The sequence below is a fragment of the Natrix helvetica genome, assembly GCF_964273705.1.
Source record: "Natrix helvetica genome assembly, chromosome: 3".
Classification (NCBI taxonomy): Eukaryota; Metazoa; Chordata; class Lepidosauria; order Squamata; family Natricidae; genus Natrix; species Natrix helvetica.
Window position 1 is genome coordinate 89,689,132 of NC_138549.1, and position 25,366 is coordinate 89,714,497.

Here is a 25,366-nt window from a genome sequence, read left to right on the forward strand (position 1 = left end):
TTTTCTAAAATGTTTTATTGTTACAAACAAGTAGATTGAATCACACATACACACAAAAATACAAGTCATAACATGTACTTTACAATGAGTGATACAGTCCAGGAAGACAGGCACACTCACAACATAATTCTATATTTAATAGGCTTCTAGAACTATTTACCCTGCATTTAGTTAAAACGCTTTGTGGTGAAATGATTTAAACTTACTACTTTCTTTATTTATATCCAAATCTTAACATCAAGAAACAAAAAAAAAATCAATGTTCACAAGATACCCAATATAGTAAAGTTCTAACAGCGAGATCACTAGAAAGGTTCTATTAAAAATGGTTTTACTTTCAGTTTTAAGCAAAAGTGAAAACAAAGCGACTTCTTCAAATGAAGTACATGCAGAGGGTTGACAATAACAATAGTCTTGTTGTAATTGCTAATAAGTTTTACAATTAGCCATATGAACCCAAAAAATAAAAGTAGGACTTCCCTCTGCTTGTGCAAAATGTTTTCTATTTAATTATCTTCCGTTTGGTCGAGGGTGAAGTCAGTCTGTTCTTCTGCTTCTTCTTCTTCTTCTTCTTCCTCCTCCTCTTCTTCTTCTTCTTCGGCTTCGGCTTCAGCTTCGGCTTCCGCTTCCGCTTCGCCTTCGGCTTCCGCTTCACCTTCAGCTTCTTCTTCCTCTTCTTCCCCTTCTGCCTCTTCTTCTTCCTCCTCTTCTGCAGGTTCATTTGCCTTGTCTTCTTCTTCTTCTTCTGCCTGCTGTTCTGCACTTTGATCAGTGACTTCAAATGGATTTTCACCCTAAAAAGCAGTAATTAAAAGTTAATCAAAAACAAACTCTATTCACTGAAATATGTACTGACAGGAATAAAAATAAATAAATCTAAAATTGGATTCTCAATTCATGGTGAAAACAAGCAGGAGTAGCTTCAATATTTCCTTATACAATTTATACAATTACAACATATAATAAGCATAATTCATGTATCGATCATATAAGTCTATTTGCAGTGTTCTTTGTAATTCATTCAAACAAACCACACATTTTTAACTGATATACTGTACAGTATATCTCCAACCACTTCTTTCCAATGGCTTATTTTTTAAGCTGGAATACCTAGAAGTTGCAATATAACTCAGTGCAGAACTCAAAAGTTCTAGTGCCATTCTTACTGAAATTAAGTGTATTACTTACAGAAACAATACACTGAGTAGGGCAGAAAGTACAACTATGTTTCCTTGTCTAGTTCTTCTAGACAGTTCAACTAGATGAGACATAAAATCCAGACATTGTAACAGTATAGCTTAACAGCAGCAATCAAAAATTCAGAAGGATAAATTTGACAATTCCATTGTACTTCCTAGATCAAACATCATGAAGCATATTGAATGGTGAACATATGTTACCCTTTATTTACATGATAAATTTAAATTCTAGAATAATCCAGTTAGAAAATATCAGTTTTCTGTTAGAAGTCACTATTTTTTAATGTGCATTTATTTAAATAATTTATATGACTACCACTCTTGCAACAGTGACTCTGGGCAGCATGCAATAATTAAAATCAAAACTAGCCAATAAACTTACTGTCATCAAGTTGTTAAACTACCTGGCATATTTCGAAAGGAGCAAAAGCAGCAAAAACAATTACTTTTCAATGCCATAAAGACAGCAAAATGAATTTTGGATCATTCTAATATATTCACTTTTTATGAGCTAGCTCTCAACTAGTACAATGAAAAGAATGATCAGCATTTTTGTCTTAAGATTTAATTACATCACTTGTAACTTTCTGGGTTTTTCTGTTTGTTTTCCTGCTTGTCTTTGGCTTATTTTTCTTTTATCATACATTAAAATTATTCTAAAACAAATTTTAAAAAATACATTTGGAGCAGCAACTGACACATGCAATTTTAAAACTTGTAGAATTATGCTGAAGAAGCTTCTTGGATGAGAAGCAAAACGTCTTCAAAGAAAAACTAGAAAGTTCAGTTGCCTCTTGAAAAAATCACCCTTGGGACAATTATGCGACATACTTATTATGCTTGCTTCAGAAATATTTTAATGTAAAAGATATACTAACTTAATGTATATAAATATATTCAGTGGATTAATCTATTAACATTAATTTAATTTTCCAGCCTTTCCTTCTCTTAATATGTGAGCTACATTTTCAGCAACATCAAATGTAGTTTTGAATTTGTTAAATACAAAGAAATTAATTTCATATCAATTTTAATCATTGCTGTTGCTGCTGATGGTAAAATTAATCCATATTGCAAACTTACCTTGACATAACGTTCATACCGTGCCTTCACTATGGGGTTATTCAAAATACTGGTAGCAGTTAGAACACTTTCTCTTTTAATTTGTTCTTTGTAAGTCTGTAAATATTCCAAAGCAACATTCAAAAAATATCACAACAAAAGTTGAGTTAGCCATATATATATATATATATATATATATATATATATATATATATATATATATATATATATATATATATATATATATATATATATATATAAAGTTGTCATTGAAGAAAAAAATAATCTCAAAAAAAGTTGAATTCTTATTAATTCTTGTAAATCTAAATATCTGTCATTACTATCTATACTGAAACTGATCAAGCAGGGACCACAACTCATTACTAATTCTATGGAATCTCCATAGTGTTGAAAAGTGGGAAAGGCATGTTACAGAACTGATCATTTTGAAAAGCCAGGGCTGCAAACAGCCATAAACGCCTTAGATGTTAAGCAGCTACAGTGTTTAGGCTGATAAAATGGAGAAAAAAACTTAAATACGTATGCATAGAGTTTCATTAACTGATTTTCACATATTTTTAGAATCTGAACTAAACCTGGCTTTACTTTAAAGTTATGTTCTGATACGCCCCGAGACCTTGCAACCAGTTTGAGGAAGGAAAGAAGTGGGTACTTCTTTGAAAACTGCATTCTACTCATTATACAAACTTTCTATTTTAACCACATCTCTTTCCATCCCATTTTGTCCATATGCAGCTATGACAAACTTAATAAGAACTAAATAATTGTGTGCACCTGTGCTCAAAAAAAAAAAGTGGGCAGTTTCTCCTCATTCAGAAGTTCTAATTCCCAGCCAACCTACACAAACAATGTGTGCAAAATCATTACAAAACGAATGGTGATTGGCACTAAAATATATAACTCAGTAACTGGGAATTTTATTTACCCTGACCCAAATACCCGCTTTCACCTGCCTTTCTAATGACTGAGGCTGATCACATATTGGGGGGAGGGCATATCATTCCAAAGGGCAGGAACAGCTGCTAGAAAGGTAGCCCTTGGGTCACACAAGATGACACTGTTTCTAAGAAGAGACTTGAATGCAGCCTTCCTGTTGGGAATGTATGGGACAGGTAGAAGGTGGTCTCACTAATAAACCAGTCGAATGCTCATAGGTTTTTACAGGAGATAACCAACACCTTGAAATACATCTGGAATCTATAGAGACCTTGTGATATGTACACAATGGAATGGACTAACTGAAGCTTCCAGGTTTTCAAGGGCAGTTCCATATATAGGACATAAATTGCAATAATCCAATTAGGAGATAACTAAATGTGAATGACCATAAGCAAGCTCCCCTCCCCACGAACAGGTGCAACTGGGACACAGAATGAAATTTTGTGAAAAAATGTGAAGTCACATTTCAGTCCAGGAAGCCCCTCAAATTGTACACTAATGCAAGCAGGGTAGTACAACCCTGACCTGAGTCAAAGATGAAATATTTCCAGTTCCAGGCCCCATGAAGGCCAAAACCCACATCTAGATTCTCAGAGCTTAAAGATAGCAGGACCAAACCGTGACAATTTTACTTGAGTGACCCAGGCTCAGAAATGCAACTATCAACAAACTGGTACTGCATTCTGTGCCGACAAATTAGTAAATCTAGCACTTTGTGTAGAAGTTAAAAAGGAAATAATTCTGATTAGATTACTTTCCCCCACCCCTACCAATAACTCTGAAGGAAAGAGAACTACCACAAAACAGTGGCCCCTACACCCAGCCCTCTCTGCCAGTTCAGAAGGATACCATGTTCAATGTATCAAGACTAATGAGAGGTCAAGGAGGGATATCCCCATCCTGAACCCAACTAATTTTCTCTCATCAGAATAACGCCAATCAGCTGTTCTAGGCAATGGAGGCTGCCTCCTCTGGGGCACACTGGAGCCTTCTCTGCCAATCAGCTATTCTAGGTGGTGGGGATCACGTATTGCCGCCGTGCGATTGGTGGCTGTGAACGGGCGGTGGCGGCGATAGGCAATTTCTGCCGCCTAGAACAGCTGATCAGCAGTATTCTGGGAGGCCGATCCAACCGCCAATCAGCTGCTCAGCAGAGAAGAGTGCAGCGTTCCCTGGCAGAGATAGCAGACAGAGGAGGCAGGCTGTTTGCCATTTGCTGCAAGGATGCTAGCCAGATAAATACTGGATGGACGCTGGGAGACAGAGGCAGATTTTCTTTTCTTGTTTTCCTCCTCTAAAGCTAATGTGCATCTTATAGTCTGGAGCATCTTATAGTGTGAAAAATATGGTACCCAATATTCCTTCCTTCTATTTTCCTCACAACAACAACCATGTGAGGTCAGTTGGGCTGAGAGAGAGGGACTAGCCCAAGATCTCCCATTTGGCTTTCATGCCTAAAGTGGGCCTAGAACCACCTTCCTTCCCTTTGACTGACCCCTCTATTTACAAGATGATGTGTGGTTAGCATTCATAAGGTAACAAATGGAGGCTACTGCATCCTCCCCGTATTATACTTTTTAAAGCACATTAAAAAATGAATACAAATGTTACTCAAAGTAAATCAATAAAAGTGAAAAATGAAAAAGAGTGGAGCAAAATTACTTATTTTTTTCTTATTTATATGGAGGGAGAAGGCTCTATTTACTGTATCAGTAATATTTATTATGAAAACTCAGCAACAATCTTTTCTTTCATCCTTGAAAGAAAAGAAAAACGAAGCATCTTTACACAAATGTTATTTTTACCAGTTCTCATATATTTGAAGAATAGATCAACATCAAATAAGATTGGCCCTTTCAAAGAAAGATGTAATCAAGGGAAAGTAATATAGTAACTTATATCGTTTATATTTTCTGATTACTTTGCAGTGGGATGAATTATGCTAATATTTTATATAGTTATCAAGGTTCTTCATAAAGAACTGACAAATGGTCAGACTATGTATCTCTAGAGACCTGCAACTCTACTGAAATTGTACTAAGTAGATACATTTTACCTGTTTTCCTTTTGCATGTTCTGGAGACTTTAGATGCTGCTGAACAGAACTGTGTAGTGCAGGAACATAGACGCTGCATGCAGAGCAAAGAACAGTCTCAACTTTCATCATATGATCATCAGCCGTAACACCTAGTAAAGACATAACAGATGTCTGAGATTTGGTCAAAAAGAAAACAGATTCAATATATAAAAAAGAAGCAATATGAATTTTGCAAAATTAAAAAGGGAACATCCAAATGGGGAACATTTCCAAGTATTCAATTACTGCATAATATAAAAAAGGAGGATCAGAGGAAGAAATTACATATACAGTAGGTTAACTCCTCACAACAGTAATTGGGACCAAAATTTCCACTGCTAAACAATGCAACTGTGAAGTGTGTAACATGACTACACATTTAGCAACAGCAATCCTGGCAGTCTTGGTTACCATCAACAAGTGAGGATTTCAGGACATTAAGCTAGCACCTCCTCATTTCTTCCTGCTTGCTTCCAACAAGCAAAGGCAACGGAGAAGCCTACAGAAAATTGCAAGTCCTGGGTGGTTCGTCAGAAGGCCAGCAGGTGGGTAAGTGGTTTCTGTGGTACAAGCATGGCCAGAAGTGGATGCTGCCTGATGGGCACTATGAAATACGGGCATGCATACACTACAGTGTATCAGATCTCCATGATCTCATACTCCACAGCCAGGCTCTTTTGGGGGGGGGGGGGGGCAAGCAAGAGTGGGAACAGTTTGTGTTCAGTTTGTCATGGTACTGGGACAGAGTTGGAACTTTGAAAATCTATCATAGATCCCACTTGTTCAGCTCCCTTTAAACGGCTATTGAATGAGTGGTTGTTAACTATCTGCAGTGAGAACGAGAGCGGTCAATCCACTTGCTGATAATAGAATCAAGAGACAAATATTCAAAACAATTCACTAGTATGCACCATACAACTATTAAATGTATGAGTGATCCCCAAATATATTCTATACAGCTGTGCTAAATTTTTCAGCACTTCTTCCTCACACTCTGAATTCTAAAACCTGCTACTTTTAAGTTTCAAAAACAGGTTCAGATTTCTAATTTTTCCTTCATGCTAATTCAGATAAGAACCAATGAATCTTACATGAAATTTTTCAAATCCTCTGAAATCCAAGGATCTAAAACTAAGTTGGAAGAAAAAAAACCAGGATTTTTTATTTTTGCTTCCTAATAAGTGACCAAGATTTTACAATTTGACCTTCCAGCATATTGAAGCTATATAGGCTAGAACAGCAGTGTTGAAACAGAACACCTATTTTCATAGGCTACTTGCCTTCCATTACATCTTTTTCAGTTATCTGAGCAGCTTCCATTTGGCTTGTAGTCTGCTGTTTACGCATAGCCGTCTTCTTAAATTTATTCACCATGCACTCCTAAAACACAAATTAATATAATTTTGGAGGAATGGTAAATTATTTTCATTTATTCCCCATTCACCTCTTACATTGTGGAATTCTAGATTCAACAGTTATGATTCAAATAACTATGAAATTAGGGATAGAAGAATATAATTTTCTGCAATACTGGAGTCCTGTTCTCTTCATCGCCCACTTTGAAAAATATTAAATTGTTTCCACAACAGAATGCAAGAAAAACCTCAAAAATTCCACAGCCAGAATAAGGCACTTCTACAAATTGCAGTAACAAAAGGCTTTAGCTTTGTGGCTATGAATAGACCTGGCAATCCTATCACATGATAGACTATGATCAAACGGCACTATGAAGAATATAAAGGTAAAAAATATGTGACTAAATAAACAACCAAGCATTGGATTTAGCAGTGAGATAAAGGGTGCGGGAGGGGCAGAAAGCGAATTTATCATCTGAGCTCGATTTCAGGAAATATATGTTTTAGGATGACAACATTAGAAGATCAAACATTTTCAACTTGCGCACAATGAACCTCAGCGTTTAAAAGCACACTGTAGAAATATTTCTTAAACAGATAATAGCTATGCTCGGCTTTACACCAGTCTTTATTGTTTTTGATGATGTTTTTTAACCCGGAAGATTAAACTGTTAATTGAACTGGTTAGCTGAATTTGCAGAATTAAAATAGCTACTCACATGCAGAAACTCCATCACAACTTTGTCAAATTTGGTCTGTTTCCGAATGTGCTCTAAAGTCTCCTGGTGTACAGCACTTTCAAGATGAGCTTCAATGTCTTTCTCTTCAAAGGTTCGAAATTTACAGAATGAGCAGGTGAATGCCATTCTAGTAGAAGATACAGACACATTGTCAGTGCAACATGAAGAAAGTTTAATGGAATCAAGAGAACTAGATATTCTGATTAATGAAATTATCTTATCAAGCATTTAAACACTAATGAAAATGCATCCCTGTACTTAAACATCTTTCAACTATATGACAAATGTAGCCATCGTAATGAGATTGTGAGTTAGTCTTTTGAAGATCGCAACAAGTTTATGGACAAAGTAAAATTTGAATCTAAAATTTCCTGGCTCAAACCTTTACCTACCATACTAGCTTATAAAGCAAAATAAAAATCTGTAATGCATTTTTTTTTAAAAGAGGGTTACTTAGTCTGAACTGTAAGAAACCAGACAACCACCAGATGGCACCAGAAGGCTAGAATTTTCTTCTCTTTGCTATCTGGATTTTTACAGATCAGATCTAGTAGCATCAAAAAAAAAGTACCATTAACAAAACCACTCTTCACTATTTAATCTAAACAATTAAGATGACCCCTCAAGATGGCTTATGGGCATTCTATTCTTGTCGAAGATTTCTTGGGGATTTCAAAATATTTCCTGCATATAATGGCTTATTATGCCCATAAATCACCCTTCCCTACCCCCAGCAAAACAGATATATGCAGACATGATAGAATAAGTACTGAGATTTGAATAGACAACACCATGAAACAAACAGAGCCAAGGCAGTTTAGAGCAAGTACTATTGTTATGATACATGCCCTTAAATTAGGGGTGGGACAAATTCACATTTCCTCCACAAACCTGTAACCATCACCATACTTTTCACTATTTTTCTCCCGCCTACGCCTTTGCTTCTCTCTTCTTGCCTCAATTCGACGTTTTTCTTCCTCTTCATTTTTTACTTCTGGCTTGACGCCTAAAACAATTAAGAGTTAAATAAATTCTTAGGTTCTAGACTTTAACCAAGGGAAAATTTGAACTTACCCTACTACCTTTCAGCATTATTTAGAATCTCTTAAGGAGGGATAATTTATGCCATATGGGATGATGGCATCTATTACGATGCTGTTGAATTAAAAGGAAAAAATGCAATTTTTAACACTTTGTGATACATGTTATGTTTAAGGGCCATATTCGCAGGAATAATATCTAGAATTGAAGTCCAGCCTTAATGTGACAAAATAATAAAGTCATTAAGTAAATGCTGAGAATAACAATGAGAGATCACCTCAATTGGTGGGGCTATAATTACCATAATTTCATGTTTATTGTTAGATAAAATTTGTTAAAACTAAATATTTGCCGGTTTTATTGTGAAGACCGCTTGCAGAAACAGACAAGAAAATGCATGTAAGATAACCCAAAAAAGAAAAGAAAAGAAAAGAAAAAGAAAAAGGGGAACTTCTGCTGTGACATAGCCCTACGTGGCCTGGGACCAGGCTATTTTAGGATCTGCCTCTAACCACATCTACCTGTCCCACCAGGTCCAGCAGGAAGGGTGTGCTCAAGGTCCTGTCTGCTAAAGAGGCCCATTTGGCAGGACCCAAACAACATGCCTTTTCTATTATGGTTCCCACACTGTGGAACATCATCCCCCATTAAGGTGAGGTTAGTCCCATCCTTGTTAGCCTTTCAGAACGACCTGCATGTATGTTTTTCAGCACATATGGAGATCCCATGGTTGCATTATGTCTAATGGGATGTTTTTATCCTGCACGCTTACTTTTATTTTTGAAATATTTTTATGGTTGTGTTAGCTGTATGCTGCTAGTTGTATGCTGCACAGTCTTACATTCGGTGAGATGGACAGCTCTACAAAAATTTGTTAAATAAATAAATCAGAAATAGACCTCCTAATTTTCCCTACATGGCTAGGGAAAATCAACATACATATTAAAATGCATAACATTCCTTATTTTTCTAAACATCTGACTGAATGCCAGAAAAAATAACTTCAGTATTTTTCTCTATTTAAGGTGCTGCCTCCTTATAAGGGAGGCAAGCTTTCAATCCATATGTCCAATGGAGGTTTATTTGTCAATCTGGACATGATTTTCAAGCAGCCAAACAGCTGTTCCCTCTTACTTGTCACTTTGAAATAAAAGTCTACCTTATTAAAAACAGGTATTAAATGAGCTATCAATTTCCCAATTGACAAAACCATCTAATGTAGAACTAATAACTAAAGCATTACATAAATATTTTTGGAAATGACTGTACAACTTCCATTATCTAGGCATGAGCAGAAAGAATATATGAATCTAATAGCAGAGAAATTGGGAAAGCTTTCTGATTCCCATTGGTTGAGACACATAGCTCTATCAACTGTCACAAATTATAGTTGAAATTAAGAAAGTTTAGGATGACTAATACAGGTAATCCTCGACTTACAACCACAATTGAGCCCAAAATTTATGTTGCTAAGCAAGGCAGATGTTAAATGAGTTTTGCCCTATTCTACGACCTTTCTCCTTACAGCAGTTAAGTGAATCACTGCAGTTGTTCAGTTAGTAACATGGTTGTTTAATGAATCTGGCTTCCTCATTGACTTTGTTTGTCAAAAGTTCACAAAACATGATCCCATGACTCCAGGGCACTGCAACCTTCATAAATAGGAGTCAGTAACCAAGTGTCTGAATTTTGAACATGTGACCATGGGAATGCTGCAAAGGTCCTAAGTGTAAAAAACAATCATGTCACTTTTTTTCAGTGCCATTGTAACTTTGAACAGTCACCAAACGAACTTCTCTATAAGTCGAGTGCTCTCTGTACTGAATTTGTTGTGGAAAAACTTTTGTTTCATTTGAATATACTAACAAATTGAAGGGCCTACAATTCTTTAGCATTAAGAATCTGTATCTTACATCAGGCTTTAGTTAATGAGTCTTCGATTCCTTTTAAAAGTTAAGAGAGATACATATGCCTGCCTGGTCATACACTGCAACCTGTAGCAACAAAAGCACTCTATTTTACAGAACAGTCCCACTCTAAAGCGGTGTCTAAGTCTAAGCGCTATTGTTATTATTAGCATATATAACCTAGCCGAAGCACAGGGAACTGCTAACCTAAAAGCCTTGGTGCCCCTAGAAATTTTGAATCCAGCCTCCAAGCCTTACAATTTTCTCTGTAACACTAAATAGAATAGAATTCTTTATTGGCCAAGTGTGATTAGACACACAAGGAATTTGTCTTTGGGGATATGCTGTGTACAGAAAAAAATATATACATTTATCAGGAATCGTAAGATACAGTACTTAGTTATAGGATACTAAATAAGCAATCAAATCATACTAGGAAGCTAAATAAAATAATATAAATTGTGAAAAGGTTATAGTCACTGGTGAGATTCAGCTAGTTCGCACCAGTATGGAAGAACCATCTGTTAACTCTTTGTGGAGTTCTGCGAACTGGCTGAATATTCAAGGCTACCTGCCTGTCTGCCGATTCCAGTAGCTCACACACACCTCCGATGTTCCTGTGCATTTGTAATTAATCAAAGGAAGGGAAAAGAAAAGGAAGAAATAACCACATAGCCATTTCCTCAGCAAAAAAATTCTAGCCTCTTTAAAACTCAGGGGAGGAAGTAAAGTTTCTATCTGGCCTTCAGGTGCCTTGCAAAATAGCTTGACCCCTTCCTCTCTATGACAGTGCCTCAAATATTGGAACACTGCTATGTCTCCCCTGGTCCTTCTCTTCACTAGACTAGCCATGCCCAGTTCCTGTAACCGTTCTTCCTATTTTTTAGTCTCCAGTCCCCTAATCATTCTGGTTGCTTTTCACTGCACTTTTTTTCTAGAGTTTCAACATATTTTTATAGTGTGGTGACCAAAATTGGATGCAGAATTCTAGGTGTGGTCTTACTTCCATTGAAGTCTGTGTCTGTTTTGTTTGGTAGCAGAGCCAAAATAGACAGTTATAGAGGTGCAGATGACAGTGTCAATAATTCCTCTGTAGAACTCAATCAGCAGCTCCTTGGGCAGTTTGACCTTTCTGAGTTGGCGCAGAAAGAACATTCTTTGTTGTGGTTTTTCAATGATGTTTTTGATGTTAGGTGTCCATTTTAAATCTTGATATATGACAACCTAGAAACATGAAGATTTCTCTATTAAGATGTATGATCTGTAAACCTGTGTTGTTTAGTATTGTAAAAGGTGGTAGTATAGGAGGGTTTCTCCTAAAATCAACCACCATTTCTATGGTTTTGAGTGTGTTTAGTTCAAGATTGTTCCGGTCACACCACAAGGCTTGTTCAACCTCCCATCTGTATGCAGAATCATCGTCTCGAATGAGATCACTGTTCTATCATCTGCAAACTTCAGTACTTTAACACAGGGATCTTTTGAGATGCAGTCATTGGTATAAAGAGAGAAATGGAGAGAGCACAGCCCTTGGGGGACAGGGGGATGTGCTAATTGTACAGGTATCTGATGTGATTTTGCCTAGCTTCACCTGCTGCTTTCTGTTTGTTAGGAAGCTTGTGATAGATCCATTTACAAGTGTGGTCAGGTACAACTAGCTGATTTAGTTTAGTTAGAAGAATATCTGGAATGATGGTATTGAATGCTGAGCTGAAGTCTACAAAGAGGACCCTTGCATAGGTTCTTGGGACATTCAGGATGTAATACAGAGCCATATTAACAGCATCATGTGTCGATCTATTTGCTCGGTAGGCAAATTGCAAGGGGTCTAACAGTGGATCCGGGATGGTTTTCAGGTGGGCCAGCAATAGCCTTTCAAAGATTTTCATAACTACAGATGTTAGAGCAACTGGTATGAAGTCATTCAGTTCCTTGATGGTTTCTTCGGCACTGGGATGATAGTAGAGGGTTTGAAGCAAGAAGGAACATAGCACATCTCTAGTGATTTATTAAAGATGTGGGTGAAATGGAGGCCAGTTGGTCAGCACAAGCTTTTAAGCAAGAAGGAGTTATCTTGTCTGGGTCTGGTGCCTTTCCCGGCTTTTGTCTGTGAAATAGACCTTGCACCTCAATTTCTGATTGTATAGCATTCTATTGCCGTTTCTGTAGCCTTCCTGTTCGGTATGACGTAGCTGCTTAAGTTTAGCTGTGAATCAAGGTTTGCTGTTACTGTAATATTCGCAGGTTTCTGGTCGACAGACGTAGGTCTTCACAAAAACTGAAATATCATGTTACAGTTTCCATGAGTTCATCCAAGTCCGCAGAGATATCTTCGAAAACATTCCAGTCAGTGCAGTCAAAGCAAGGCTGTAGCTTTAGCTTGGCCTCTTCAGTCCAAGACCTCACTGATTTAATTGTTGGTTTCATGATTTTAAGTCTTTATCTATAAGCAGGTACAAGGTGAATCGTGCAATGATCAGTGTGTCCCACAGCTGCTCGTGGTAAAGACTGATAAGCATCTTTTAATGTTGTGTAGCAATGGTCTAAAGTATTCTCGCCTCTAGTGGGACAACTGACATGCTGAAAATATTTTGGTAGCTTTTTCTTAAGTTAGCACTGTTGAAATCTCCTAACACAGTGAGTAGTGAATCTGGATATTTAACTTCAGCCCACATAATCTGGTCAGCTAGTTTGTAATGCATTGTTTACACAAGCTTGTGGAGAAACATACACAGCAATTAGGAGAAATGAGGAGATCTCTCGTGGAGAATAAAATGGTTTGCAATTGATAATTAAATAATGAAAGTACCATTACCTAAAATTCCCGCTCTACCCCTTCTTTGCCTCCGGTGTTTCTTCTTGTTTTCATTTATCGATTGTTCAGAGGAAGCTGCTTCTTCCTGTATTAGAATCTCTTCTGCATTTGTAAAGACAGGGGGGGTGTAGTGATAGAAAGCTGCCCATTAAAGAAACATTGCTTGATGCTTAGCAGTTGGTCTCTTGTGTATGAAATCCGTAGTGAATCACAGAGAATGATAAAAAAAACAGCAAAACTTAAAATACTTATCAAAATAAAAACTATTACTATTTATGTAAGTGGGACATAATTTTAATCCTAACAAGCGACCAAGAAAAGTCTGTGTGTTGGGGGGAAAAGAATAAGGAGAAGAAAGGAACAAGCCATGATCCACCACCAACTCTGCTTAACTTTAGAATACAGTCCAACACTTTTTCCCCCTTCTGCGATCATGGAGCTTGATAATAAAAAGGAGATGATTCTCCACCACTGTTCTAACCCCTGCCACCCAGAAACCTCCCCAATACTCTCCAAAATACTCAATAGGGATACACTTGCAATGTTGCATCTTACCTCTGAAGCTCAAAGAGTATGCAAATGAAATCGTGTTTAATTTCTTTGTAAGTTATTTGCTTGACCTCTGCAGAGGCACATTGCTACATCTTGGGGTTTCAAGCTCAGCAGACAACTTTAAATCCTAGTCTAACACAGACCTGGAGAAGAGATGTTCAAGTCCATATATGAACTTGAGACCTCTATTTGGAGAGCTGAGATTGGAACATGTAAACAATTGCTAAAGTACCACTACCTAATAGATCTACAGACATACTGGTAGACTAAACAAACTTTAAATCTGAAAATGATTTAAAGAGGGAGAAATAAATCCACTTAGCTTCATTATTAAGAACAGTGCAGATTTTTATCAGTGCAAGACAGTTTAATGGAAAGCTTATTACCCAGTATGAGATATGCCCACAATTTTTGAAAACAAGAAACTTTATGTAATAAATTTCCAGCACACTTCAAATCATACAGATTACATACAACAACAAAGCACAACAGGGAAAAAGAAATTTAGGATCAAATTTCAATTTCAGATTCACTTAACAATTTACCGTACTTGTGGGCTTCAAAATATATTTTAGCAACTGAAGCATTTAGAAAAAGTTTTTCTAAAAGCAACAGTCATTTTTTGGCAAAATTCATCTGGTAGTTGGACTACTCTCAAATCAATACCTGAAAAAATTCTCAGTAACTAAAAAGTAAGGATCCTCAGTATACCACAAGCAAGAGATTATTTATCTGACACATTAATTGATCACTGTTACCTAAACAATCAACTTGAACCCATACCCGTACTGCAAGAAATAGCACAATTATATAACGTGCAGCTTTTATATAAAGGTATTTCACCAGGTGAAACTGAAAAGACCTATGTTATTTTTCAGTGAAACCGAGTCTAGACTAATTCAATTTTTTTGCAAAACACCTCTTCAAAGCTTTTACGGTTTCAGTTTTGTTCAAAATACATTTAAATATTAGAAATTCAGACTTTAAAATTAAGAGGTAGTCCTTGACTTACAACAGTTCATTTAGTGACTGTTCAAAGTTACAATGGCACTGTGAAAAGTGACTTATGACAATAGTTCACACTTATGACCATTGCAGCATCCCCATGTCACATGATTTACATTCAGATGCTTGACAGCTTGTTCATATTTATGGCAGTTGAAGTCCTGGAGTTATGTGATCCCCTTTTGCAGTTTTCTCAGATGCAAAGTCAATGGGGAAGCCAGATTCACTTAACAATCATGTTACTAATTAAACAATTACAATGATTCACTTAACAACTGTGGCAAGAAAGGTCATAATATGAAGCAAAATTTACTTAACAAATGTCTTGCTTGACAACAGAAATTTTGGGCTCAACTGTGGTCATAATTCGAGGACTACCCTGTTTTCCCAAAAATAAGACCTCCCTGGATAATAAGTCCAATAGGGCTTTTAAGCACATGCGCTAAAATAAGTCCTCCCCCAAAAATAAGCCCTTTCCAAAAATATTGCAACACAGCAGCAGCCATGAGGTGACCACAACCGCTTCTACCTCCACCTCAAAAATAATAAGACATCCCCAAAAATAAGGCCAAGTCTATTTTCGGGGAAACACGGTATCTATATATGGTCTATATCTGGGTTACAATTTGTTCTATCCTCTTTTATTTAATCTGTTCACTCTGCCAACTGCCAGCAGTTCATTCCTGACCGGCTCAATCCTTCTCTGGTCAGTAAATGAGAATCCATATTGTTGGGGCCAATGTATTAACTCTGTAAACTGCTTAGAAAGGGCTGTAAAGCACTATCAACAGTATATAAGGCTAACCGCTACTGCTATATTATCAATACTTTATTAGTAGAAAAGCACTATGACAATTTTTTTTTCTCAAATTTCATAACACAAATCAAAACTTTTTGGCACATCCAATCAATAATTATTTAAAGTATAAAAACCCATGCAAAAAAATCATTCACTGGCATGTCACTTGGGTCCCTCCTTAAAAGCATAAAATTCTGGATGAATTCCAAAAATAATGTAATTGTGCAGAGAAAATGTTAAATTTGGGAGGACTATTATTTTGTTGATAACAGCCCTACAGCATCACACGTAGCAAGTAGTCTTCACAATAAAAAGTCAGAAAATTATTATACATATAAACAGATTAAATTTCCTTAATCAAGAGCATAGTATATAGGCACAAAGTTGGTGAAATATCTTTTAACTATCTTTCAACAAATTTAATTTGTGCCACCAAGGTTAATCCTTATGAACAACTGGTAATAGAAGGGGCACTTTGAGGCTGGAAAATGAGGAACAGCAATGCATTATAAATGTATCCTCTCAGAAAATATTAAATAGAGCTTTAATTCACATCTTTCGTTCAATTACTTACTAGGTTTGTTTTGGTTCATCTTCACATTAGGTTTTGTCAGTTTGGGTTTCTTGATAAATGTCCCACCTGGTTTATTATACGGCTGCTGTATCATTTTTCTCTTTATTCCTCGTGCAGCTACTGCTGCAGAACTGGGTTTGTTATGATAGTCTACCACAATTCCAGGTCTATGCATGCCTCCAAAGTCTCCCATATACTGTAAATAGGTGAAGACCAAGTATTAGAAAATGATATGGCTGACCATAAACAAACTAGCTTATATAAAAACATTTTAAAATATTTTAACTCAAGAAAAAATGCAATACTAGTCAGTTAACACACACCAGGATTGCAAACTGATTAGTTTTTAAAATATTTTATTTAAAATGTTTATATCAAATGGATTTCTGCTTATTCAAAATCATTGGTCCAGACTATGAGCCTTGCCTTGTTAGAATTTTACCCAGATTCATTCTCAGTATTCTCCAAATAATGCCTCAAACAAACAGAAGAAAAATTATTTTTATAAAACTATATGTATATATGTATATATTTTACTATGATTAAAAAGTTTTAAAATATTTTGGTTTAAAATCTGCTCATTGAATATGTATGTAGGGTTTTCTGTATATAATACTGCCTATGTTTAAAATTTGTTAATATCCAAATAATTTTTTTCTCTTTACAACTGTACTGGGATTCCAGTTTCATTTATGAAACTTTTTACTTATATAAAATAGATTTTAAGGTAGTATATCTCATATATTCCTATTTTCACTAAACAGTAATTTCCAAGTAAATACACATAGAATTTTTATGCGAGTCAGGGATTTTAAGATTATTTATATATTATAAATATGTGAAATAGCCCTGCATTAAAGCAGTTAATTTAGGTAGATAAAAAGCTACCTTCATAAAATGTCTTTTCTTTTCTCTCTCACATAACAAGTAAACCTAATACAATGCATGACATATTAAAACTGATTAGAAATCTTCAATGTTTATGAACAATTCAGTCCAATCAGCAGCTTGTGTGTGTTTATCCATCCCCAGTGTGAGATAATTGCATAGTAAATGTAATCTCAATGATTTTTTAAAAAACTATTAATTATATCAGAAGGAATAATGAGCAAAATAAAATATTAGCTCCTCTTAGATCAAATTGTTTCAAAAGAAAAAAATAAAGTTTAGAATATCAATAAAGCAGTTAAAAAAACCTCTAATCCTAATTCGGACATCTATCTTATAACAGGACCTATATGATTGAATTCATTGATTTTAAGGCACTGAATTATAAAACAAACTGAAGAAAAGGAATGAATACAATAGTTACAATTTAGGCTCCTAAATTATCTGTAATACTTACTTGGAAGTTAGTAGCACTTACTTCTGAATAAACACAGACAAGATTCTACTGTTTACTGACAGTAATATAGGCTCATCTGACTGGATGAGTGAAATTATATAAGCAGAAATAAATAAACTGCCATAAATATTTAATAGTAAAAGTTAGACACAATAAAGGCAGTACGTCTATACAATATTTCTTTACTTTGAGTAGCATTTATTCCTAGTAGGCCACAATGTGTTAGAGATCATTATACTAAACAAATCCATGCATATGTTCTATATGTCACTTTGTAACAAACTGAGCTCTAGTAAATAACAGTCTAGCAATATTCTCACCCTGCATATTACATACATCAAAGGACACTTTCTAGGTAATGTAGATTTGCACGAGCAAATATTTTCAGAATCTATTAAAGGTGCAATGCATTTCACATAAATAAGCAGTTTATTTCTTAAAGCAGTTAGTTCTTAAGAGTAACACTAAACTCAAGAAAAGGGAAACTGTTTACAGACTAAACAAATCAGCTTGTTCCTTTAGCAACAAATTATAGAAAGATTACTAGGGTTCCTATGTCTATGGATTAAATGCCAATTGTGCTCTTCAGATGTATCATTAAAATTTAATAATAGGCATGCAGAAAACTTTAAAAATATTCCAGTTTACATTTAATCCTGCAATCTACTTTAAACTTGTAATTGTTTTCTTAAGGCCAACTTCTTGAAATTCTTTATTTAAAAAGTTTTAAGAGATTATTAATGATCAACTGAAATGAAACTCTATATAAATTCAGATATGAAATTATAAAGCAAGTTAATGGGACATCATCTTATAACTTGAATCTTCTGAAGTTTAAGATGCTGTTAGTGATGTTTTGATTTGGTAGGGTAATATTTGATATTTGTTAATAATCTTTGAATTGTTCCTTTGAATGTGCACTAAAACATTAGATCCAGCATGTGAGCGCATCTAGTACTGAATTATAACACAATTAACATAATTGAGTACAGTGTTACCTTTCTTTCAGCATGAACAATTCTGATGATATCCCTTTAACAATGGTTTGAAATTATCTTTTTTAATGCTTGAATGTATTAAATCTTCCCTTCCATGTAAGTCTAAGTGACCTTAAAATAAGCTAAAATTGGGTAGTTAATTGCTTCTTGCCTCAACAAAATCTGTTCTGTGGCATTTATCCTTCAAAATAAATAATATACATACATTGCACCTTTAACCTACTTAAAACGAAAAAAGGTTCTAATTAACCTTTACAAAGTTTCAAGACTTCTCCCACTAGCCAAGATGCTAGTGTTAACAAGGAAAAATGCAATTCCTTTTAACCCCTTTTAGACCAAACCCAATGCCTTAATATTCACTTTTCATTAAAAAAGTGATATGATAAAACCTTAGCAACTAATCTTATAGTACTTTTATTTGTGTAAATGAAGAGAGAGACAGGGTACTAAGTTCTGGGTAAACACCAAACCGGATTGGAAGGTTATCAACCCTAACAGTTTGGCAAAAACTGCAGTGTGATATACAGTGCTTTTGTTTTAATGCTATGGTCTTGAAAGGGTTTAAAAGAGTGACTAGTGAAAAGAATCTGAAAAGATTCTGTACTTACTCCTCGGCCACGGCCTCTGCCTGTTGATGGTCCTCCAAAAGCATCATAGTTTCTGCTTCCAAATCCACTGTCAGGATAAGCAGGCGTTCCTCTCCCCCGAGAGCCTACAGGTGCAGGCTTCATATGGGGTGAAGAAAAACTGCTGTAGGAAGAGTAAGTCTCTCTTCCTCTGTCCTCCATAAACCCAGGCCTCAATTTTGAGCGTGAGTAAGGTGCTTCCCAGCTAGACCCGCCCTGGCTTCTACCTCCGAAAGAGTCAAGGCTATTCCGGTAGTTGCTGTCAAATCGACCACCATAACTACCTCCGAAGCGGCTTTGTTCGGGTTCATTATAACCATAGCCAGATCTGTACAGATCTCGCCCACCCAGAGAAGACCCGGAGTCATAAGACTCATAAGGTCCAAACCTGGAAAAGTTGCAGTGAGGAAAAAAAAAGTAAGCTTACTAAAGTTAAACATTTCAAAAGACAAGTTATCAGTTGACATTTATCAACTAAAATCAATGTATATTTTACTTTGGTAGGGTTTGCTTTGATTAGGGCTGGGCATTTCCATGCTGTGATCAGACAGAAAGCTATCTGAGTCACTTTTCAGTTAAAAATAGTATTAAAATTCAGAATGCCTAAATTTCACTAAATTTAGTTGCTTAAAATTATTTCACCTCATTATTGTGCCCAGACCTAGTCTAACGAATGCAGGCACCTGCATATTTTAAAGGTTCATAAAAGTCTTTTGTTTAAAGTCATGCCAAAAACAATTCAATAGCATTTGAAAGACTTTGCTCTCAACTAAGAAGCTGTGACAGTATCAATAATGCAACTATTTTAACTTGCTATTTCAATGGTTCATAGTTCAGTTATATCTTACAGAAGAAATCTAAATACTTTTCCTTAACTATGCCTCATCTTCTATTACATTTACAATGTATCAGAAAGGAGTGGGGAATCTACAGCCCTCCAAATGTTGTTGGACATGAGTCCCAGAATGAAATGCTAAGGAATGTTAGAATTTGAAAACATTTGGAAGGTTGTAGATTCACCTGTCTCTGTTTGTAGGGAATAAGACAAACACCCTTTATAGAACTGAAAAGTCAAAATAAATCTTAAATATTAATGACCCTTTTGGCACAGAGAAAGGCTGTACATTACATGCAAATACTATATTACCAAAAAGCTGTATGCAGCATTTAAAAAACATACTAATTGAAGAACAGAAAAAAGTGTGCAGGGTAACATCAATGTCATGAACTGCACGGAAATAGGAATTCATTTTCATTCCAAAGTATTAACTATATTTTAATTCTTAATTAAAGAACTTGAAATGAAACTTCAAATACCGGGAATTAAAAATCACAATATGAGAAAGCTAATTTTATCTTGTCTCCACTTCATACTTTAAATATAAAACTTTCATATTTAAAATGCCAACTACAAAGCAGTCCATTACAACAATAAACTTTTTGTATAATGCATTCAGTAAATTCCAACCATATTCAGATTACTAAATGGTAGGTACATTTTCTCGATTCTCAAAATAGTTTACATCAGTGTTAGTTATATTAATTGTTGAAAAGCACTGTGTATTTATACAGCTAATTTCCCAATTCTTTAACAATCAATGCCACAAAAAACTGGAAGAATCGAAATTGTCAACCATGTTCTTCTTGCTGCCATCAAAGAATTGGGATATGCAAATGAGACTGCAACCAGGTTTAATATATCATACAGTTATTTTGTTTCAAATGCAGAGTTCTTACAAGAAAGCCAAATTTAGAATTAAATTATGATCTGACATTAGTAGACATCAACTGCAGGCACAGTGAAAAATCAAACTTTGCCAGAAATATTACTATAGTGCTAGGAACAATTTTAAAACACTGCACAAAAGTGTGTTTTAGTGTAATTAGTACCTGCCAATAAAATAATCTGGACATGAAAAGCTGTCTACCAATGAATATTCTTGCAAAATATATTACTATTCAAATTAAATTTAAGTGTTCCTTTCAAACAGAACGGGGAAACAAACACAATAGTTCTGATACAATTAAGAGCATTTCAGCTCTAGATTCTGTGCTAATATTTAATTGCTAGGTTTTTAAATATCATTTGTTGAAATAGATTTTAAAAGAGATCTGAGATAAAACATGTATTGCAGCATTATATTTCATATAAAAATTATTTTAAAATAGGCTACACATTACATTTCTGGATAATAAATGCACCATACCCTGCAATATGCTCAAGGAACACTTAAATTGGATAGAGGTATGCTTCAGAATATATTTATATTATCTTTGACATACAAAGCAAATGATTCAGTATTTTACCTGGCAGCGCCACCTCCTCCTCCACCGCTGCCTCCATGGCTTTCCATTCCATATGACTGATTCATATAAGAGTCCATAGCTCTTGGGGCACTATAGGCACCATGTCCATAATCACGGTCCATTTCTTAAAAGAGAGAGAGAGAGAGATTTAAGATTACTGAACTGTTGCAGATTAGTAAATTAGGCACTCCTCAATTTACAACCACAATTGAGACCAGAGCTTCTGTTGCTAAGCAATGCAGTTGTTAAGTGAGTTGCACCCCATTTTATTGCTATTGTTAAGTGACCCACATGTTTCTTAAACAACTCATATGGTCATTAAATGAATTCAGCTTTCTCCATTGATTTTGCTTATGAGAATGGTTGTAGGTTAAGGCCTACCTGAATTCCAGTCCCAAGAACTTATAATAAAGATACCATCAAGATGCTTACCTCTCTACAGCAAGACCATACAAATTCAATCACACAAAGAAAACGATATGTCATCTGCTTTCCGGTTCAACTAAGAACGCTAATTTGCAGAAAAGCAGCTAGAAGAGATGGGACTAAGCAAATGAAGCACGAAGATTCCATATTTGTTTCAAAAAAAATTAAAATCTGAGAGAAGGGCCATAGGATGATCAAGAAAGTTTTTGCCCAAAATATTAAAATTCTGCTTCTTCCAAGACGTTCAACAGTAAATGTTATATATTTGTGGTTCAACAGTAAATGTTATATTATATGCCTGCTGCACTACATTTCCCTCAATAAAATATTTCATTTCTCATAATTTTAGCTGTTACGAATACAGGGTTTAAAATTATGTGCAGTTTACATTTTTACCTGGGTCTATTAAATGCAAGTCAGCTAATCATATTAAACATTTCTGATAAATTTTAAAATTAAAATTCTAGAAACCCTTTATTAGTGATTTAAAGAACACATGGAATAGCAAGGAATTTGCACAAAGGACAAAATGTTGCAAATGCTTTTATTGGCTACATACAAGTTTGATAATAAGAGAGACAAAGTTAAATAAAGTGAGACCATACATGAGGTATACCCAAGAAATATATGGGAAAAGAACATTTTATTAATGTTTATAGGGACATTTTATGAAACTTTTATGTAGTATATTTTTTATCCACACAAAACGTCTTGCAACTTCAAATTTGCTACCAGCAATTGTCCCCAAATGGCATATTGTCAGGCCCAGCTCAAGAAAGACATAGAACACAGACAGAATATTGTCAGACTAAACCTTTTATACTTTCCCAAATGAGTAGACCCTGGAAAATTCTAGCAAATCAGTTATCGTAACTATCTGTCTCCTATCCAGATCTGGTGCAGTGGTGGGTTCCGGATCGCGTTGCAACTGGTACGGTTGCAAAGAGGCCCGGCGACCTCCACATGAACACGCACGGCGCGCGCATGTGTCATACATGCCAGCGACACCTCCGCAAGCCTCCGCGACACTCCAGCTGCTCGGCGGAGCATCACGCAGGTGATCTATGCGCCCTGCGCATAAGCGCAGAAAGCTTTAAAGGACAGGTAAGGAGCTCGGGCGGGTGGGTCCTCCGGAGCACCGTACCGGAACGGTACCCGGTGCTCCAGGTAGGCTCCGGTATGCCCGCACCGGGGCATACCGCCTGCAACCCACGACTGATCTGGTGAGATGCAATTAGTTTAATGCCCACTTCCTAGAATGGGAGGAAAAATAATACTTTTCAACTTCTTATACTGAAATTGATGACTATTCTGCTTTTATCACATCATTAATTAATTAATGCATAGTGAATAAAGGTTAGAGGAGGCAGAGCTATGATTGCAAGTTTCTTGTTGAGCTCCTTATATATATATTTTTGGTAACTATTTTTATTACACAGAGCAAATAAATTCTGGCCATATAAACTTTTATATATGTATCTATACATTTACCAGCCAAAACTATCAACTTCTATAAAAGTATTCTACCGCTTCCACGAAACACTCAGTTACTACAGTATCAGTGAAATGTTTAATCTCAGGAGTTATTTTAATTTTTATTCAGAAGGATTATATATTCATTTGACCATCCTATATAAAGTGCAGCTGATTTAGCAAATTAAATCTGAAAAAGCAGGTTTCCAGCAAAATATTTATATTTATATTTATATTTATTTATTTAAATATATATTTATATATATATTCTTATGATAGCAGAATTTGACAACCAGCAGTAACGGCAAGTTTGTTACCAAGCGCAGAGTAGGAAGGCAAGGGGTGTTATGGGTTCCCTCTAAGGAGGTTCATCTAACAAATACCAGGAAGGCTCTGCTTCCTTTTTGTGGAACATCATCCACACAGAAATAAGATTGACCCTCACTTTGATATATGCTTTTGCAAGGCCCTAAAGACCTGGTTTTGACCCCAGAATGTGATGCAGTCCCCTCCAGTGGTTTCTTTGATTGAATCATTGTTGCTGTGGGGGAGGGGGTGTTACAAGTTATCGACTTACAAGTTCACTTAGTGACCGCTCGAAGTTACAACAGCCACTGAAAAAAGTGAGTTATGACCATTTGTAACATTTATGACCAGTGTCCCAGAGTCATGTGATCCCTTTTTTTGTGAACTTCTGACAAGCAGTCAGTGGGGAAACCAGATTCACTTAAAAATCGTGCTACTAATTTAAGAACTGCAGCGATTCCCTGAACAAATGCGGTGAGAAGAGTCCTAAAGTGGGGCAAAACTCCCTTAACAACATACATTCTGGGCTCAATCGTGGTCATTAAGTTGAGAACTACCTCTACCATTTTTCGTTAGAATAGAATAGAATAGAATTCTTTATTGGACAAGTGTGATTGGACACGTCTTTGGTGCATATGCTCTCAATGTACATAAAGAGAAAAAAAAAACATTCGTCAAGAATCATAAGGTACAACACTTAATCAGGAAACAATCAATATCAATATGAATTATATTGGGTTTTTATCGTTGTAAGCGGCCTGGAGTTACCCAAACCCATATATAAATATAAATTTAATTTTTTTATATTTAAAAAAATATAAGTTTTGTAAATCAAATTTAAAAAAAAACGCCTGGAAACAGCAGGGAAGAAACCAGGAACAAAATCGAATACCCTCCTCCTGACAAACGCTGCGGCCGAACCACCTCCCATCCGCAGGCGAGAAAAAGCAAACCTTCCCTTCGGTTCGGCTCCGGGGCCCTTCCAGGAGGGCCTCCCTCGCTCCCACGTGGGGAAGGACCAGCTTTCCTAAAACGGCAAGGATCACGTGGACGCCAGGCGACGTAGCGGGGCCCGGAGATCTACCGTAGGAAACCCTCTTTCTAGCCTCGGTTCAAATTCCAGCCATCCAGATGTGGCCCGAGCTTAAAAAAAAAAAGTCATCCCTAACAGTCCCTGGGCCGGTGAATAGGTTCGGAATAGCTTTATACGAGGGTCTTCGTTGCCATCAGTTACTACGCCATTCCAGAAAGCCACGCCCGTTGTCGGTTTTTTTCACCCCCTCCGAATATGACTAATGACTTCAGGCGGGACTATTATTCGCGCCGGGATTGGGATTAAAGACAGTCGGGTACACTAGGCCTAGGGGGTTGTGGGGGGACGGGGACTGTGAGGAGCGCGGCCTCCTCAGGCTTCCCTGGGCCTTTTGTGTCGAAACCCACGCAGAGCATTTCGTGAATTAACATGGCGCGCCTACGGCTGAGGGAAAAAAAACCCTCCCCTCACTGCCCCCCCCCCAACTAGGCCGGCACGCTCGTTTCCCACCGGCGCGCTCCGGTTTGCTCCCGCCGCCATTTGGAGGCCAAGGCGCTCCACGGCCGCGACGACAAATCCCCAAAACCTCACCTTCCCCGTAATCCATGGCGGCGACGGCCCTCGGGGGTTTCTAAGCGCGGTTTAGAAGCGGCGTCGCTGTACGCGCGGGATTCGCAAGTTCCCTGTGACGTAGCTTCCGTTCAAGCGACGTAGAGGAGCACGGCGCGCCACGCGCCGCTTCTGAGCACGCTTAATGGCTACGTCA

The 25,366-nt window shown here is 36.5% G+C and overlaps 1 protein-coding gene across 3 annotated transcripts; it reads right to left on the reverse strand.

The window, feature by feature from the left end:
• Positions 1–25,342, reverse strand: ZNF326 (zinc finger protein 326). Of its 3 annotated transcripts, XM_081947403.1 has the most exons (11): positions 25,192–25,342; positions 21,363–21,486; positions 19,038–19,443; positions 16,087–16,282; positions 13,157–13,258; positions 8,285–8,399; positions 7,373–7,520; positions 6,579–6,678; positions 5,278–5,408; positions 2,283–2,378; positions 1–794 (listed from the first exon to the last, which is right to left on the reverse strand). In XM_081947403.1, exons 1-11 carry the CDS (start codon positions 25,205–25,207, stop codon positions 507–509), a joined length of 1,722 nt encoding a protein of 573 aa, XP_081803529.1. In that variant the 5' UTR covers positions 25,208–25,342; the 3' UTR covers positions 1–506. The 3 variants fall into 3 exon arrangements, with proteins under 3 accessions (XP_081803529.1, XP_081803531.1, XP_081803530.1); XM_081947405.1 differs by lacking the exon at positions 13,157–13,258 and having other exon boundaries at positions 16,153–16,282; XM_081947404.1 differs by lacking the exon at positions 13,157–13,258.
• Positions 25,343–25,366: the final 24 nt, after the last annotated feature.